Below are 19,830 nucleotides of genomic sequence, written 5' to 3' on the forward strand. Positions count from 1 at the left end.
TGCAGACTGGCGGCACCCGTAGTCAAAGCATTGCTACTGTTCCTGTGTGGTTACTCTTTTATTTTCCTGACGCAGCTTTATAAATACACTGAAACTAAACGCATATTGTTTATTAGTGTAACGCATCTGATTGTAATTAACTTGTAACAATATAATGGTCCAGGGAATAGCCATAGTATTCCAAATACCATAACTGCTTTAGCGTTGTTACTCTCACTGCACCTTCTTCTTCTTCTTTCAGCTCCTCCCGTTAGGAGTTGCCACAGCAGATCATCTTTTTCCATATTACTCTTACTGCACCACTCGGAGTATTTATATCACTGTATCTGAGTGTGAATCACAGCAGCAGCTGATCGGAAAGAGAATTATCGTTATACAGCTTCAAGGACATGCTGCCTCAGCCACGGCAAAACGTTTCAAAGCCTTTCCTAACCTTGCGGTTCAGAAACAGTTTCATCCCAAGAACTATAAACGCACTCAATCAATTGCACCTTGTAGAACTGTTTGTACTTATAAGTACAATCACCCCACTGTAAACTTGCACTACAGTTATAATATCGCACAACCTGAGCCACTTTATAAAGCGCGTATTTACATATGATGATGATATCATTTTTAAGGTGAAATGCAGCAAAATATGTTAATTATATTATATTGATAAAACTTTAACTTCATTTAAATAATTTATATTCTTCACTGGGAGTGTTGTGAAGGATAGAATAATTAAACATGTACTACGAAGATATTTCAATATTCCTTAAATGTTTTGAAGAATCGGCGCTAAGCTTACAGATGGCTTAACTTCTATTACAGAGCTGATTGTGTGGTGATTGGGTATTTGGGGAAAGAAAATCAAGGACTGCAGTGGTGGCTACGCCAATATATATTGAATATAAAACAGAAAGAGAAAATAACAACACAGCTAAAAACGCAGCGACAAAAAGTTAAACGCTTGTGTCATGAGCACGAGGCGGCTATGCAGTGTCTGCAACGGACGTGGCCATGCACTGTGCATAAGCTACCTTAGTGACATTGGCAGGCGAAGGAGCCACCGATTCTTCTTCTGCCCAGTGCCACTACAAGCCTAGAGCCGCTCCTGAGTACTGCTGCAATAAATTATTTCATCGAAGGTCGCACACAATCACTGCGCTCGTGAAACTCATGTTTAATAATGTACTTTAACTCCTATCATCATGAAAATGATATTACGTATACATCTCAGTATTTTAGTTATTCAGAGAGCTGTAATATCACGAATGTAATGGATTCTGTGTCCAGTCGGAGGAAGAGAGCCGGTTTAAGAAGCAAGTAGTGAGTCACACACATAAGAGCACATAGAAGATCACATACAAAACAAAGCATTTAACGTGCTACTTTAATTACGATGTGATTTGAGAAACTGGTTAATTAAACGATTTTAAGATGAAGTTTATGATGTTCTACATTAATGACAAAATAAACATTTTGTGCTTTTTCCCCACTGTGTGCCTTTTTTTCTCTGTACCCTAATAAGCTTTCATATGACACTCAGACAGTGGGCTACAACTCACCTTTTCACGGCGACTTTGATATCTGACTTCTTTTTTATTTCCGGCACTGTGCGATTTTGTGAATTTGAGCTTTCAAGATTCTCCAACACGCTATGTTACTCGATCAACTTTTGTTGATTACACCACGATTTATTTGAACAAATCGTATGTTTTTCTTTTGCCTCCACTTGGTATTTCTCTGAAATTCTTATATTTTCCCCCGTGCTTTGACCAATGTCTTTTCACAGAAGGCTGCGCTTAAGGGCGATTTATATTGATTTGCATATTCAAAGAAGCGTAATTCGGGGAGGAGTTGGAGCGTTATATAATGCGCGTGCACGAGCGTTACTTTTCACGCTGATCGGGATTTATGTAGCGGAAGAACGTGAAAGTTGGAGTACGCACATATTCCTGCATCTGGATTTTTCTGTGCGTAAGCACATTTCGGCTTTTGTGCTTACGCCATGTTATAGTGCGAGTTCTACGCACGGCGTTATACATGAGGCCCCAGGCCAGAACCTTAACCCTGTGTCCTGAAAATGTCAAACCAAAGCAATCTACCACTGTCCTGTAATTTGCAAATTTTCTTTTTCCTTCTCCTGACGGTGTTTTCTAATGAGCTTATCTCATTATTGCTTTGTCTTCATAATGTAATATTTGCTAGGAGCAGTTCTTCCCTCCTGTGGTAGACATATTTAACTTTCAATCACTTGTACAAATGTTTAACATTCAAAATAATTATTATACCATGCACAGATGTTCTTGCTAATGCTGCTATTTATTTAGCATGATCTACATTATTAAGCTGTCAGAAAGATGCTAGGATCAACTTACAAAGGTCACGCAAGTTTTCCCATATTCAGAAAGCAATGTCTTACACTATTCTTTATTCTGCAGCACCCTGAAAAAAATAAAAATTTCTGGCTATCAATAAAGATATATTTAAGGTGGACTTGGTATTATTAACCTCCATAGCTATTTCAAATCTGAAACAAAGTCCTTAAATTTAAGACAGTCTCCTGGGTGGCAAAAGTAAACATAAGTTAAACACCGACATTCCTGTGTTACTGATAATATCGATATTATTTACAAACTCGAGTTATGTTGTTACTTTTACTGTATTTTGGAACTGTTCTGTAATAAAAATATTTCTTTTGCCACAATGGAGAATGACAAAGGAAAAAGAGCAAACAAGCACCACACCAAAGTCGCATGAAAAAAATCAGCCATATGCAAACCTTGAACAAGCACAAGGCTACATTCTAAAAGATTTCTCGTTCACCTGCTTTCATTCCTGGAAGCATATTACAATACACAACTTGATTAAAAAAATGTGCAGGGCATTGTAATAAAAGGACTCGTTTCGCTCATTTCACTCATTTATAACCTTCTTTTACCATTTTCTGAACATCCAAAAACAGCTAGGTGTTTAAGATAATGGACATTCCAATGACTGGACAGTGCTATTGACATTATTTTCCCTTTCTTAAATAATGTTTTCCATTCTTCTTCATAAATATACTAAATACATATGTCAAAAATGTTAAAATCATTATAATTATATATCACAGGGTGGCAAGGTGGCACAGTGGGTAGCACTGCTGCCTCACAGTTAGGAGACCCTGGGTCCTCCCTGCATGGAGTTTCCATGTTCTCCCCGTGTCTGCGCGGGTTTCCTCCAGGTACTCTGATTTCCTCCCACAGTCCAAAGACATGCAGGTTAGGTGCATTGGCGATCCTAAATTGTCCCTAGTGTGTGCTTGGTGTGTGTGTGTGTCTGCGCGCCCTGCCCAGGGTTTGTTTCCTGCCTTGTGCCCTGTGTTGGATGGGATTGGCTCCAGCAGAACCCCGTGACCCTGTAGTTAGGATATAATGGATGGTTGGATTATATATCAGCAGAAACTGCTTCTGACATTGCTAGTTTAGGTTCAGGCTTCCTGTAAAGTTGATTTTAAATTCATGCGTTTAAAAATACAAGAAATTGCAAAATGGGAACAAAATCTTTTAGTAATCAAATTGAGTTTTCTATGTATCTTTTTATTCTGACCTGTGATTTTTATTGTGCACTGCATGTCTAGTCCTATCACTCACTAGTATTATAGTGATCCACTTTAATTTTTTATGCCAAATTTAAAACTACTGTAAGTTTATTTACCTTTAATTATAAGACACCCTTTTTCGGTTGATTTACCCATCAACACCTCCTTTATCTGAACTTTATTCAGTACAGGCCTTCAGGCTTTTTAGTTCATCTTTCTTATTCGTGGGATATAAATTTTCTGTGTTGTAAAGAACTTCTTAGTAATTTGAAAGTGACCATTGTCATTTGTTCTAAACCTTCAAAAATGTAATTAATATTACATCAATGGAAATGAATTAAGTATGTCAGAATTCATAAGGATAAAGACTGAAGACAGTAATGTTTGGAGCTTAAATCTGCAACCTGAAATGTAATGCCGCCCTGGGAAAGTCATGTAACATTCCCACACTCCATTTCTAGGAATAGTTATCTGCTAGACATAAACTGTCTTCGAGGACAAGACTTCAAGAAGCAATATATAAAATATAGACATAAAGTCACAAAAAGGAGCATGAGCAGTCCACATAATTTATGTTGTAATATTAAAGACAACAAAAAATGCCTTTACTATAGACTATACAATGAAACATTAATGATAAACTTTACCTACATTTTATATGTATATAACAATGTCATTACTATGTGCAATATCCTGCATGTACGAATATGTAATACCCATCTTTTATAAAACAGTAACATACTGTAAAGTCAGTCAGTCATTCTCTAACCCGGTATATCCTAACACAGGGTCAAGCCCAGCCAGCACAGGGTGCAAGGCAGGAAAAAACCCCAGACAGGGCGCCAGCCCACCACAGGGCACACACACACACACACACACATCAAGCACACACTAGGGACAATTTAGGATCGCCAATGCACCCAACCTGCATGTCTTTGGACTGTGGGGGGAAACCAGGAAGCGAAACCGGGTCTCCTTACTGCAAGGCAGCAGCACTACCACTGCGCCATCATGCTGCCCTACTGCAAAGTGAAAAATAATTTTATTCTAATAGTAATATTGTAATAGCCACATCAAAAATATGTCCAAAACATTAAAGCAATGTTTTATATGCACTGCGGTGGGTTGGCACCCTGCCCGGGCTTGGTTCCTGCCTTGTGCCCTGTGTTGGCTGGGATTGGCTCCAGCAGAACCCGTTCGGATTCAGCGGGTTGGAGAATGGATGAATGGATGGATGGAATTTAATTACAGGTAGAATTATTTACTACTAGACTAAACACAACAATCAATTCCTTAGGTAAACAGTGCAAAAGTAACAGCAGCTGCATAAGCCAAAGAACAGGATACACAAATGTTCTCCTTTGTCATGAATGAGGTGTATGTATTCAATTCTTATAGACATGAACACTGTGAGGTTCTGGAAAATAAAAAAATACATCTTTAAATACAAATGACATGTTATTCAATAAATAAAGAAATGTTTTACAATGCTTTCAATAACTCAATTGTCAACAGTATAAAAGGAAACTTGAGGAGTGGCATCACTTAGCCTTTGAGACAAATGTATGAGACTAATACTGGAAATCTAACCAGAACAGGCAATCCTACGCTCTGCTTTATCATCCACAAGTTTTTCCTGATACTCTTAAGTTTTTACCTGAATGTGATAGACTATTGCGTGAGCAAATTCAGTTGTGTCTATTGACTCTTCTGTCAGCTTCCATATCCAATAATTACCTTCTAGAGTTTCTGCAATTACTGTAGAATTTTGAAGCAGCATGTAAAATGAAATTCTGGAAGGTGACCTGTGCACTTAATGGAATGTGGATTATTTTATACGCAGAAGATCACCTTATATACACATCTTTGAGATGTGAGAGGAAAACCTTTCAGACACAGTAAAAGCACCTGAATCCCATACAGAAAGTTCCGAAGCTGGAATTCTGATATAGGTCTCTGGAATTGTGATGTGCCTGCCTGGACTAACTATGGCACCACTCAAAAGCATAGTTTGTTTTTAAATAAAAACATTTATATCTTAATTACTTCTTGTTCTCATCTTGTATAGATCATGGGTTTACATCTCAGACCAGACAGGTACCAAAGCATCATTTGAAAGAAAGATATTAAATTTTATATACCATTGTTTGCAGTGAACAGTTTTTCCTTACACTTTACATCAGCAGTTTAAAGGTTTGTACATTTTTGCACTTATAATACAGGGAGTTGACTTGGTCTGGGTTACAAAAAGAGCCTGAAGTGATATTTCAGACTTTGAGTGTGTGATTTTCAATTGTAATACAACTTTATTAATAAAGCTGGCAGAAGTGTTTAAAGTGCTAGACACAGAGTAGTACTATAAAAAGCCTGAAGTATGTGTCACTTCCTGATCCACTGACTGCTAGACTCCTGCACATGGTGTAAAATGTCATGTCCTTAGTAGCTTGTAACTTGAAAGAATAGTATGTGGTCTTTCTTTGGAGGTGCAAGAGGGAAATGGATAAGTGACCGCAGGGGTTGTTTTATAACCACGGTCAGGCTAACATTTTAACAGCTGTTCTCTGCAAGCGTATACACCCAGAAGGACTATTTGTGTGTCTGCCAATCATTCTTATTTTTATATTGAGCACATTATGTGAGTTTGAGCAATGTAAGGGACTAAAAATGAATTTCATTTTAATTCACATTTGTTTGGGTCACCAGAGAATGTGCTAGGGTCAGGGCGTGTTAATTTCAATTAAAATAATAAATGGATTCATTTTCCAAAGTATGTTTGCGTGTTTGTACATATTTGGTTCGAAATGGCCCTAGATATTCTGGACTGGAAATCCATATGTCCCATACACTAAAGTGCAAACATTTAAATAAATATCAAACATCTCCACAACAAAATACATTCAGACTACCCAAAAGGACACATTTTCAGGGCATGTTAATTTCAATTAAAATAATAAATGGATTCATTTTCTAAAGTATGTTTGTACATATTTATTTCAAAACAGCCCTAGATATCCTGGACTGGAATCCATATGTCCCATACATCCATCCATCCATTTTCCAACCCGCTGAATCCGAACACAGGGTCACGGGGGTCTGCTGGAGCCAATCCCAGCCAACACAGGGCAGGAAGCCAACCCACCACAGGGCACACACAAACAAACACTACAGCCAATTTAGAATCGCCAATCCACCTAATTGGCATGTCTTTGGACTGTGGGAGGAAACCGGAGCGCCAAGCAGACACGGGGAGAACATGCAAACTCCACGCAGGGAAGACCCGGGAAGTGAACATAAGTCTCCTAACTGCAAGGCAGCAGCGCTACCACTGCGCCACCGTGCCGCCCATGTCCCATACACTAAAGTGCAAACATTCAAATAAAAATCAAACATCTACACAACAAAATACATTCAGACTACCCAAAAGGACACATTTTACATTACACCAATGCTGTTCATTTATTCATTTGTAAAATGTGCCACTATCTACTACATGTCACATGCAATTTATACAAATATCACATTTTTTGAACTTTTTTAATACTTAAACATTCCAAATAAACAACTGTAATATCCACCTAATTCTATAATTGCCTGTCATAGTTATACCAGTGCTTCAAAACTATAATCCACAGTCCAAAATCGGCTTGCTAGAACTTTCTTTTTGGCTTGACACATGATTAATTTTTAATGACATGAAAAAGTATTTTCCTAAAGTAATTTCAATTAAGAATATATATTCATGATCTGATTCTCAGATTATTTGTAAAAACAGTTCATCAAACACACATAGTAAATTCTGACACCAGACTTGGATACCTTACACATATCTCTCTATTGTATAAAAAATACAGGGACGAGACGAGACTTTTTAGCCTGGGATGAGAAAAGAGTTTTTCAGTGAGATAATTTCATGTCCTGCGAGACGAGACTTTGTGCCAAGAGATTTCACCACACCCAGCGCCGGAAATAAAAGACAAAGAGTAAATGACAAAGTAGAATGTCATAAAGAGGTTCAGAAAATGTTGGCACGATACACATGCAGAGCAGGTTAGAGAAATTCAAAAGTCTCAAAAAAAATGATAGTAAAGATCACATTAGGTAAATGGAAAATATAACTCAGTCAAATAAAGGAACAGAAAAGAGATTGAATATATGGACATAGGTGATATGACAGAATTTTGTAGATGTTGTTCGGATTTAAACTTTAAGTCGGAGACTTGTAGATCAGCTAATTTGTGTTGCCATCACGGAAAAGTAGTGTTTCTTCCCAATAAAGAGGCGTATCCGCAAGAATGAAAAGATTTGTAGTTTGGTGAAAGTGAAATCCACATACGCGAGCAGTAGAGACGCCAAGTGGCTGGCGTGTAGCGCAGGCCAGGGGGTTGGCAAGTGAAGCGAGCTGGGGGCAAAGCCCCCTAGTAAATCACCATAATAAGCCTGTCTCATATTGGTTCCAGAGGGATCTTGACACCTTACAAAGGCTAAAATATGAAAGCAACAAGCTGTCACCTTCCTTCAAAAGTTTCCATCCCACTTCCACATCGTGCCAACTTCACTACAATGCTTAGCACTAAGCCTACCTCCTGCACCATAAAGCACTCAATGCAGTCTTATGACTCCTCCTGTTGAAAATACAATATATATGTGTCAATCGACTATTGCATAAATTCAGTAAAATCTTTGGGTGAAATTGTGTCAAATATCCTGATAAATTAAATTCACACTTTTTTTTTTATCTGTTTGATTTACAAGTCACTTGTCATTATTGTTTTTGGTGTAAATGTCAGTTTAACGGGTGGCATGGTGGCGCAGTGGGTAGAGCTGCTGCCTTGCAGTAAGGACACCTGGGTTCGCTTCCCGGGTCCTCCCTGTGTGAAGTTTGCATGTTCTCCAGGGTTTCCTCAGGGTACTCCGGTTTTCTCCCACAGTCCAAAGACATGCAGGTTAGGTGCATTGCTGATTCTAAATTGTCCCTTGTGTGTGTGCATGTCCTGTGGTGGGCTGGCGCCCTGCCTGGGGTTTGTTTTCTGCCTTGCACCCTGGGATTGGCTCCAGCAGACCCTCGTGACCCTATAGTTAGGATATAGTGGGTTGGATAATGTATGGATGTCAGTTTAACCCTTAACTACTCGCACCATTTCTCATCTCATAAGTACTGGCACGGTGTACTTTATGCACTAGTGTTAAAATGGCTAATATATACATGCTGTGAGGTTGTAATATAAAATATTGCAATAACTTTAAGTTGCACATGTTTTGAATGCAATTTAGTACCATATTACTGAATAGTATGACACAGTCTAGAACTATCCGAAAATAAACTTATTAAACTTATCCACTTCTCCAGTGCTCATTCGTCACTGGTCACACTTTCATCCGTGAATGTTCTTTGCTGAAAAAGTCATTGCAAGAAGAACATCTCATCGTTGCCTTACATACGTAAGTACCTGTGCAGTGTACCAAATACTCCATATGGAACTCGCCATTGTGCATCCACTCATAAAACCGGCTGGAGACACACTAGAGGGAAACCATTGCGACACTGTACTTGTAGTGAATCAAGCAGAGGCCAGATGGTGGATGCTGCCAGTAGGTTCAAGTAAAATGACGTTAGACAAAAATAACTGAGATTGGTGTACAAAATACACCAGTGTGAATAGTTAAGGGTGTATTTAGCTCATCCTTAGACAGCAGTGCGTGATGAGGGAGGACTCAGACCCAAGGTGCCCGACTTAAATTAAATTTGGTGCTAAACTTTTAAAAATTCATCGCAACAAGCAAATGGCAGTTGCTGGTTTTCTTCTTTTCTAATCAGTGCAAATCAAAAAGGACTGCTATACTGTATACATGATTTTCCTTTTGTCATTATATGTATGTCAGATTGCTATTTTTAAGAGTCTTTTCAGCTACCTCTTACTACTTCCTGCTTCAAACTAATTCAATTACAGCATCCAAGGTAACAAGAGTGTTTTCTCCTAGAGTTCTTATTGACTGCTGTGTTGGCATATGCTTCTTAAGTGACGTAATGCTGAAAGGTTTATGCATTAAAATATACAGTTTTTAAGAGTAACAATTGTTGTCTACATTTTATTACTCAACCTCTTACTCCTAATCTAATCCCCACACTAAAATTACATACCCTGTCACAAAAAATTAAGTGGGATCATATGGAAATGCAACTCTCTACAGCAAAGCAAAGGATCGCATATACAGTATACGATGGCAACAACACAGCAGTAACAATCGTGAAAACTGGAAGAGCTTTTCTCATGGTGGTTTTGTCTAAAAATATTTTTCATGGGGTTACCGAAAATAAGTGCCCTAATAAACAAACCTGCCTATAACTGTAACATTCCTTCTTCTTAATGATAATCAAGCTGAGAGCACAGGGAAAAACCTTGGCGAAACAGACGAAGGGCTCCAGATACCCCAAAGCAGGTTCTAATCTTTTTTAAGAGGAAAACTGAAAGTAATCCAGAAAGGATACACACAATGCGGGAAGAACGTGGAAGCAAAGAAGCAAAGAGTTCCTAATGACATAAGGATTCAATAGTGTAGCCCTGTCCCAGCCAATTACTATACATGTCACCAGAAAGTGGAGGACCTTACTTCTATTGATGAGTGAAGGAGGAACGATGATATATTGCAAGTGCATTTTTAATGCAAGGAATGAAAGGGACCCTAGCCCTGACAACCAGGAAATGTTTCTGAAGCAGAAGCACAGAAATCTACAGGTTTGACAGTGTCCTGGAAATACTGGACACTAACCCTCACAGGATCAATTTAAAATTGTTAATTAACCCAACATTCATATCCTTACACAAGTTTCAGACTACAATGCCACAAACCATACAATATGTGCACACAATCTATTCAATATTAAATTTCTCTATTATATTCAGTTATCCAAAAATAATTATGAACACCTAGACCATTTTAGTAAAGTATGCAGTAGAAATTTAGGAAAAATAATAAAAAGGAGAAGCAAAGTACATGTTTGCCATTCTGTAGGTTATTGTGCCAGCATGCCATACATTATGTAAATTATAGACAATCAGTGATACATGTTCTGAGATCTGCTACACTGTTATAGCCACTGCGGCTTGCCTGTCAGCCATCATTAAATCACAAGGTAAGCACAAAGCAGTGAATCTGACACTTCTCAATTGTCATCTAACTGATACATTCATAATGACTTTCCAAAACAATGGGATAATTTCACCTATTGGTGGCTTTTTCAAGAAAAGTCACCCTCATAGACAGCTCACTAGAAGCCACTGGTAAACAAAATCTTTGGGAGCTGTAGTCAGGTATGACTTGAATACAGATACACTGGATTCTGGTACACTGACTGGTACATAAAACTGTCAAGTATGTTTTTCTGCTTGCTATAGTTTTAATTGTGTATGAATAGCAAAGCAGAATGACTCGAGGCACATCATGTAATACACTTTTCATAATACATATGCATTCTGCCCTTCTTTGTTTTATTATTTCTTATACTATTATTCAGTCTATATCCCACTCTTTTAACTGGTAACATATGAACCTGACTGTGACAAGAGTAAACCTTTTCTCAGAATGTAATATTTGCAAAAGATATCCAGACATTTCACCTCAAGACAAAATCCATATGTGGTAAAAGATCAAATTCCTGATAAAGATGTAGTTTACAGCTTTACTCACGTATTTATATTTCAAATGGATGGAGCAGTATAAATACCTAAAGTTACTTAAATAAATAGACATTGTTAACATCTTTGAAGTCCTTTAGAATTAACCACAGCCTATGTCTTCATAAGTGAAAAAAGAAAATGTTAACAACTTTTTCTGTACTTTATCATTTTTGGATTTTTTTTTTTTTTGTTAAAATGAAAGTAGTTCTGTTTATGACAAAACACCATATTTTTAAAGTCCATTTCAGTAGGGGCTTCTGATTTACCTAATTTACAAGCAAAGATTCTGATTTAACTTCAATTGCTTGTTTATGTGCTGTTCAACTAGGACAGCTGCGTATATCGTATAAGACCTTGTTACGAATTACTCCATTCTGAAACTACATATTAAAAATAAAAATATGTTCAGGTCTTATTTATTATCATATCAATGCTGAAATCACACGGGGTGATCAAAGAGATCGAAGCATACAACATACTTTATATAAATGTGGACCCAACTAAATCAGAGTTTTCGGAAGTTCTTTGCTTGTGCATGTCAGCCCTCCAACCTGCAGAGAAAAACCTGGGGGTTGGTGACAGAATTGGCACTCCAGCCACCGTAAAAAAAACTCACTCCACTCCATCTGAACTAGTGTGGTGCTGAGGTGTCACCCATTGCATGGCTGCACTCGGGTCCTAATCTGGATCCTGAGTTGGTTTGTCGTGTGGTGGGGGATGCGCTTTATCACTGCGTGCTCCTAACCTCTATCTATCTTTGCTTACAGCTCTCAATAATGCAGGAATATAGCCAAAAAATCAAATATGTGGAGCTCTGTTTTATAACTAAAATAAAATATATATTATTTGAGTATTGTGGAACTTAAAATTTTGTGAGTTATAGTGTAATGGTGTAGGTTTTTGGGTCTCTGTTGTTTGCTGTAACATTTTTGTTTGTCTTGAGCTTTGTAAAGTCTTAATTTCTCCTTGGGGACAAATAAAGTATTATTCATTTATCTACCAGGATTACTGAAAAACAAAATTTTATAAACCAGTAATTAATATCCACTGTATTTACAATTATATAACGTGTTTTTTAAACCTTAAAAGTGGTTTCTTGTGAGAGTCAGTCAGCCATTTTCCAACCCGTTATATCCTAACACAGGGTCATGGGGGTCTGCTGGAGTCAACCCCAGCCAGCACAGGGCACACACACCACGGACAATTTTGGATCGCCAATACACCTAACCTGCATGTCTTTGGACTGTGGGAGGAAACTGAAGCATCCAGAGGAAACCCACACAGACATGGGGAGAATATGCAAACTCCACACAGGGAGGGCCCGGGAAGCGAACCCAGGTCTCCTTACTGCGAGGCAGCAGCGCAACCACTGCGCCACCCTCTTGTGAGAGTGGCCCATTTAATATACTTTTAATTTGAAAATGTACATGAATCAAGAAGAATTAACACAAACTTTGCATAATTTACCTTTCAAATTGTTGCCTCTGAAATATTCTTCTATCTTTTATTTCAGCCTGTGTGGTTTTATTTTTCACTTTTTCAAAGCCTCCTTGGTCCTCATGGCTTAAGTAAAAGTGAGAGATAAGCCCAAAGTGTTTTTATTTTTCACAAATAAGACCCTTTCATACTAAAGAATTTTTTTCTTTCTATGTTCTATCTATGTTCTAACCATTGCGTACATTTGGAGTGACATTACATTTTATGTAAATACTGTAGAGTGATTCTGTTATAAAAAAAAAGATAGGAACACTGCATAGACTTCATTATGTACACTAGGAGAATAAGCACAAGATGTTCTTGAGAGATTTCAGAGTTTAAAATGAACACTTAACACACCGATGTCATCTTAATGATTTTTTTCACTATGTAAAGTGTCAGTAACTGCGAATTAATGAACTGGATAAACAACACATTGCAAATGAAAATAAAAATGAACATCAATAAATAGTTCTTTAGTGAAAGATATTTTAAAATATCTAAAAAGTTCATATCAACAATGCAATTATTTCCTTTTTTTATTTTACTTTTTTAGCAAGGATTAAATGAAATGGCCAGTGAGTTGGAAGTGGGAATTGAACTTGCAGCCTTGTGGTTTAAGGTTAAATGTCGTAGACACAGAGTCACACTCTTGTTTGAAGATGGAAGTTAAACATTTGTACTGTTGCTTTACTTAGCTAATTCTGTAGTTTAAATCCATATTTAAAATCTTGTGTTTTCTAAAGAAGGTGCTTTTAAGGTATGTCCAGTCTATAAAATGCACAAATACTAAAACAAATAAATACTAGGGAGTTAAACTAATAGACACGTTGATTCAGTATGGTAGTACAAACTACAGTATGTGGCAAGAAGAGTTCCCCATAAAATAAGGTCTTACCCAAGACACTTTATTCACCAGTGCACCAATGTTATAACGGATAGCTAGTAACTTTGTTTCTGACATAAACCTATACCTCTCTACTTTAGGATTAAATTCAGGTTCTTCATAATTAAACAATATCTCTATTCAAATTAGAGTTACTTTAAATCACACAATTGACAAACTATTTCTTTTTTGCATAGCAGCAGTGAGTTGAAATGGGAATAAAGCTGGCACTTTATACAATTTCTAGTTGGGGAGCATGTCAAATTTAAGAATTGCAGATGCTGGTTGTGTGTGTGGTCAAAAATAAATGCATTCCTTCTTTCCTTGCAGTCACTGTATGTATTGTACTTCCATTTCTAACTGGTTGATAATCTTTGCATACACACAACCCCGCTGTTTGATTTTCTTGAAGTTAGTTCAAGTCCATGTCGCTGGGAATGTCAAACTACATGACTTACTAAGATTATATAAATGAAGTCTACAACTAAAAATCTCTGGAAAAGTCATGTAGTGTGATATGATAGAAACCATTTCTGGATGGAAAGCCAGTGTATAATAGCAAGACATACTCACACAAACCTACACTCACTAATACAAAATCAATTTAGAGTTGACAATTAATAGAAAAAGCACTTGCTTGGAATGTGTGAGGAATGCCAGGGTATGTTGTGAAATACTCACATAGACAGAATGAGAGAATGGGTTAACTCCAGACAGACACTGACCTAAAATTTTTAAGCAGTTCCCTGAAGATGAATGGCCGCCATAACTTGCATAAATAACAAGTTTGCAGCATTTGACTGCAGTGGGCTAGAGCTCCATCTGTTGTTGTTTCCCACATTACACCAAGTTCTGGCAGAACAGGACACTGCCTCGCAATGACTCAAACAGGGTAAATAATAATATGCATGAATGTTTACATCAGAGGTGGGATTTCTAAAGGCTGGTAAACAGATGCAATAAACACAGCACATTATGGCCAGTAAGGGTTTTACAAAGGAAGCATTAGCATTGTCAAAATACCAAATAAAAAACATCAATGAGAAAAGTAGCAACGTTCTGGTAATTTGCAGCGTGAAAGGTAAAGTAAAACTGTTATGACAGGGAAGCATTACAATCAACGGCATATTTACGCAAACCATACACATGCTCCCCATAAGTCTCTCCACATATGTAACAATGTCATTAAATGAGCTCCTTCATCAGTACTGACAGCCAATTCATAACAAAACAACAATTACAAACATTGTAATTGATAATCAGCTCTATTTGTCATTTAAGAAAATTGTACATTAGAGTAGAAATCTTAGCATTTTATTACAGCCAGAACTCAAAATTCTTTTCTGAATGAAGTAATGGCCCTGCCCATGACCTCCTGAAATCTAAATTACATAATTATGCAGTCTAACCCAGTCAGACAACTGAAGCTGTTTACAATAATTTGCTATTTTGGTACTATTTTAAGATACAGGGTGAAGGTTTTAGAAATATTTTTTAAAGTAACAATGGAAACAAATTTGCCATTGACTTTGAATAAGTGTACTGGCCAACAACACCTTACAGCCAAGCCTCAAGCCTTATCTCCTATTTTTAAAAGTTGCTCCAGAGAGTGAAATAATCTTTGCTGAAAAGATGCTACTGCAGACAAACAACTGGTAAGCAAACTTGTCATGATGCTCTCTACGTCTGCAGTTTACTGAGCAAAGTTCCCCATCAACCTCAGTTAAGAGTGCATACTCAAGCTGGAAAAGCTGTTAAGTATTGTCAACTTAAAATCAGCTTGTTAAGCACATCGCAACAGTTTGGCTTCACATACTGAAGGCAATGCCCACTCAAGGTAAATACTGAATCAGGAAAGAAGAAAACATCTGCATTTTTTAATATGTTGTTTACCAAAAATTCCTTTCATTTCCAGCAATTAGACTATGACCTTTTACACGAATCAGGCTCCATTTTGAGTCTGTTTAGACTACAAATGGATTACAGGAATGCACGAGTAAACGTTCCCTTCACTTTATATTTGATGCCATATTGAAAGTTTTTTAAAATTGTGTAGTTAGATGACTTGTACTGTGCAATAACCTGAAACACAGCATGATTGTGTAGGATTACCTGTCATTTCAGTTCTGTGCACATATTTGGTTTCATGACCTTACAATCTTCAATTGTTTGGTTTGTTACTCCATGAATCAGTTATTCTCCTTGATAACAAATAAAAAATAGGAGGAACTAAAAATGGTTATTAAAGCTATGAAAACCATTCACAACCACATCAATTTCAAATTTAGTTAGGTAGATCACTGCATATTTTCCATCCATTTTATGAAAACACCCCCTTCACCATACCTTCACTCAGTTCTGGAGTTCACCCTGACGTTACTCTGTCTAAGGCAAGAGTTAGCTATAAATGGGGTACTAATCCAAAGAAGGACACATTTATTTTAAAATGCACTTAGTCCATTTACATTACCCTAACACACATTTTATGGATACGGAAAGAAACTGGAGTATCCAGAAAAACAAACACAAGAGCATAGGCAGAATGGGCAATCGCCACAAGGTTTCTAGAGACGGAAGGCAAGAGCGCTAACCACTGCACCACTGTGCTTACCCCTCTCACCACATTTCAGGAAGTCAAATTTGAAAAACTGAACGTTCACACGTCAAAGGAGAGAAAAAGGTTTGCAGGAAGAATGACCACTTTTGAAATTCATTCTCTTCATTTTTCTTTTGTTTTTTTTTTTTTTTGTTCATTGTATTGCTCAAGGCACGTTAAACCTTTCTGCAAACTTGATAGGCTTGGGCTCTCCTGAAACTATTAACTGAGCAAAAACACAAAGAAAACTGGAAAACAGATCTAGATACCCAAATGCTGGCCCCTCTACTGCTTTACTTGCTCCTTTTAAATATGTGTAGTGAATAGGATTGTGCATAAGATTGTATCCATTTTCCTCTAACCTCCCAAACACATACAAGCCATCTTAACTCCACACTGGCCAGGCATGAGCGTAAGCCTTGCAAAGTGGTTGGTTCCAGCCTTGCTCCTAATGCTACTGGGACAGACTACTGCTTCAGTCTTCTCATATTGGAATAAGTGGAATTAGAAAATAAATTAATAGATATATGGCTTAACAATGACTGTGCAAGTTGACGTTTAAACTAACTGTTTACCTTTCCAGAAAAGTCCAACATTTGGTCCTAAAGAATGCATTTTAAGTAAGAGCTGAAACAACCTGTTTGACAAGTTTTTTCACATAGTCTTCAGATTCCTAGGTTGCAAAAAATAATGATTTGCCATCTCTCACAGCTGCATGAACACTTAAGATGCATGTTTTTTTTTATTTGCATTCAAATTACTCAGTACATTAAAAAAGTGAAAATATTTGCAGCCGTCATCAATTACTGCATCTCAATCATGCTTCATAAAGCTCGCAAGAGGCCTCCCAATGCCCGCTCAGTCTGACCCTAACATTTCTTCAGGCAACTCCAACATTTGATGAATGACTGAAAATGGACAAGGCAACTGGCCAAACATGCAAACAAAAAAAAACGATCAAAAGGCAATTTGCCAGATGTTTTCAATCTGCTACGCACGTTGAGGTAACAGAGGACTTAGCATGTGTTCTCCACAAAAGAAATTTGAGTAACCAACTTAGGTTTCAAACATAACACATAAAAATGAAGTCTAAATATACTGTGCCCTCCCAGGGATTCAAAAAACAGGCACCAAGGTTTTCCTCTTAAGTACATATGGAGCCAAAGGAGACAAAACTAACTGGGTTCAGTTGTAGGTTACATTTGTGGCATGCAATGTTGAAGCTGAGTTTATAATGGACTGCGTCTGCAATGTTTCACTTTAACCTCACAATCAATATTCACAACATTTAGTTTTTGCCAGACAATAGGCAGAAATCAAGGACGGAACAATGCATTCCTTTATTTGAACACAAACCACAATGTCTTGCATTTATTAGTAACAATTACGTCTGGAAGGAGAGTGTTAATTTGACCAGCAGTACTTTAAATACATAGAGCAAACTTTAGTAACCTCACCCATAAACAGGCACAATGTTTTAATAGAATACTTAAATTTGAACACCCAGGCAACAAACTGAAAGCATGATATTGCCATCAAGTGCTGATTTTAGTGCAACAGAATTAGATACACAAATATACTTAGAATAACTGGAATTTCCACACATCTACATAGCAAGCAACTAATGGTTTCATTTTGAATGAAAATCAAAAACTTTTATTTTCTCCACTGACTACAAGGATGCATGTTAAAGAAGAGTTGGGATGCAAATATTTTTTACATTTAAAACTTTTTCTGTTGATTAGATGCACAAGATATACAGTTCTTTGGATAAAATGCTCACGGATTGTCAAAAAGCCATACATAAACAAAGACTTCTCAGTGCTAAAGACAATAGATTATTAAAAGGGCCCTGTTATGGCCCAAACAGAAACACGGACTTTTCAAGCCCAAAACGGTGTGTTTATAAATACTTGGGGCAACACACCCTTTTGCCCTCCTTTTATTGCAGCATGGGTACAGTGGAGCCTGTTGTCCATTATCTATGCCATAACAATTAGGTTAACCTTGACTAACTGTGAGAACAAATATTGCATATAGAGTACAATCCATACATTATGAATGTGACCTGACTGGCAGTTCTATTCAAAACAGATACAATTTACATCTCTATTCCGGCTAGCTAACGATCTGCAGGACCCTGTACTTTGTTTTTCCATTGCCTATTCAAATGCTGACAGAAAATCGTCTTATTCAGTTTGAGATAACATAACAAAAACGGCTTTCACCGGATTTAGAAATCCATTCACCAAGCGGCCGAGATACTGCGTTGTGCTCTTCTTCACTTTACCTGCTGAGTGAGGACGACCCGGCTGACAGCGGCGGTGCGCGGGTTTGTTCGATAGCCTTAGTACGCGAGGATGTGTGCGGATGGTACGCTGTCAGTACCACGCTGCCCGAGTCCTTCAACTCCATCTTCGAGGTGAAGTACAGGCGTGCGGTTACATTGTCACTCTCACGCGGAGATTCCTCAGTGTTAGCCAGACAAAACACAAGAATCAACACCGCACTAGACAGTCTGCTTACTGACAGCTAAGCCTTGACGCGCCACGAAATCTTCGAGTCGAGTCATTGGTTCACTTTCGCTCTGATTTGCATAATATATTCAATTTCCGCTGCCCACAAGCGCCATGCCTGCTAAACGAGGTGGAGCTTACGTCAGGTCGCTAGGAGACGGAGACGCCTCGTACACGCGCTGTAGGCAGAGAAAATATTTATCTCCACACTTTACTGGTTCGGGTTGCAGCGGTCGTGGGTTGTTAATTTCAAGAGGAAAGCCACTGGTCTGTACAATTGAAGCAGGGTGCATATGCTACATGTACACGAAGGAAAAGAATAGTGTTGCTTTTTGAACGGGGAATTCCTGATTCGTCAGACCCTACTCCATAAGACATACATTTTGCAAAACCAAATTCAGACTGTTTGGCGTAATAAAAACGATTATTTAACAGCTATATCTAAGGCGTACCTTTTATTGGCCAACTAAAAAGATTACAGACGTATTCATGATTACACCTTTCCCAAAGAAGGGGCCCGAGTTGCCTCGAAATCTTGCATACTGTAATCTTTTTAGTTAACTAATAAAAGGTGTCATTTTGATTGACTTCTCATGAAAAGGTATCATGAATTATTACAATAACTTGATTGGAAAAATGTTTACGCAGTTAATGGAGGAATTTAGCCGCATTCGTATGATGCTGTGGTGGAAGAAGCAGGTTTAGGTAATGTATGGATGGATGAAGTTCAGATTCATGCACAAATCTTCAAGCCTTGAATGGATAAGTAGTTTTAGACAGATGAAGCAATGTAATTGTAATTTCCACAAACCTCAAATTTAAAAATCAGGTTCATCACACAGATAGAAAGATCATTCAGATATTCTCTCAGCATTATAACAGAAAAAATAAGTTCTAACAATGGATGGATGGCATAACATGTTGTGACGGTTGATTCTAAAAAGGAGGAATGTATGGAAGCTTGTGCCTTTGTTTCTTATATGGTGGTTAACCTCTGCAGGAGTAATGATTTTCACATGGATTGCTTCACTAGTTACTACAGTTTTGCAACTGTCAAAAAATTCAAAGCATATTTTAGACAATGTCTGCTTCATTTTCATCCATCCACTTTC

The 19,830-nt window shown here is 37.6% G+C and overlaps 1 protein-coding gene across 1 annotated transcript in view; it reads right to left on the bottom strand.

The window, feature by feature from the left end:
- Nucleotides 1-18,750, bottom strand: part of arhgap28 (Rho GTPase activating protein 28) — a 127,584-nt gene extending 108,834 nt beyond the window's left edge. Inside the window, exon 1 of the mRNA XM_039754803.1 lies at nucleotides 18,493-18,750. Coding sequence (XP_039610737.1) covers nucleotides 18,493-18,617 — 125 coding nt within the window. The 5' untranslated portion in view covers nucleotides 18,618-18,750. The remainder of the gene's footprint in view (nucleotides 1-18,492) is intronic.
- Nucleotides 18,751-19,830: the final 1,080 nt, after the last annotated feature.

This window comes from Polypterus senegalus, chromosome 5 (genome assembly GCF_016835505.1).
Source record: "Polypterus senegalus isolate Bchr_013 chromosome 5, ASM1683550v1, whole genome shotgun sequence".
NCBI classification, from domain to species: domain Eukaryota; kingdom Metazoa; phylum Chordata; class Cladistia; order Polypteriformes; family Polypteridae; genus Polypterus; species Polypterus senegalus.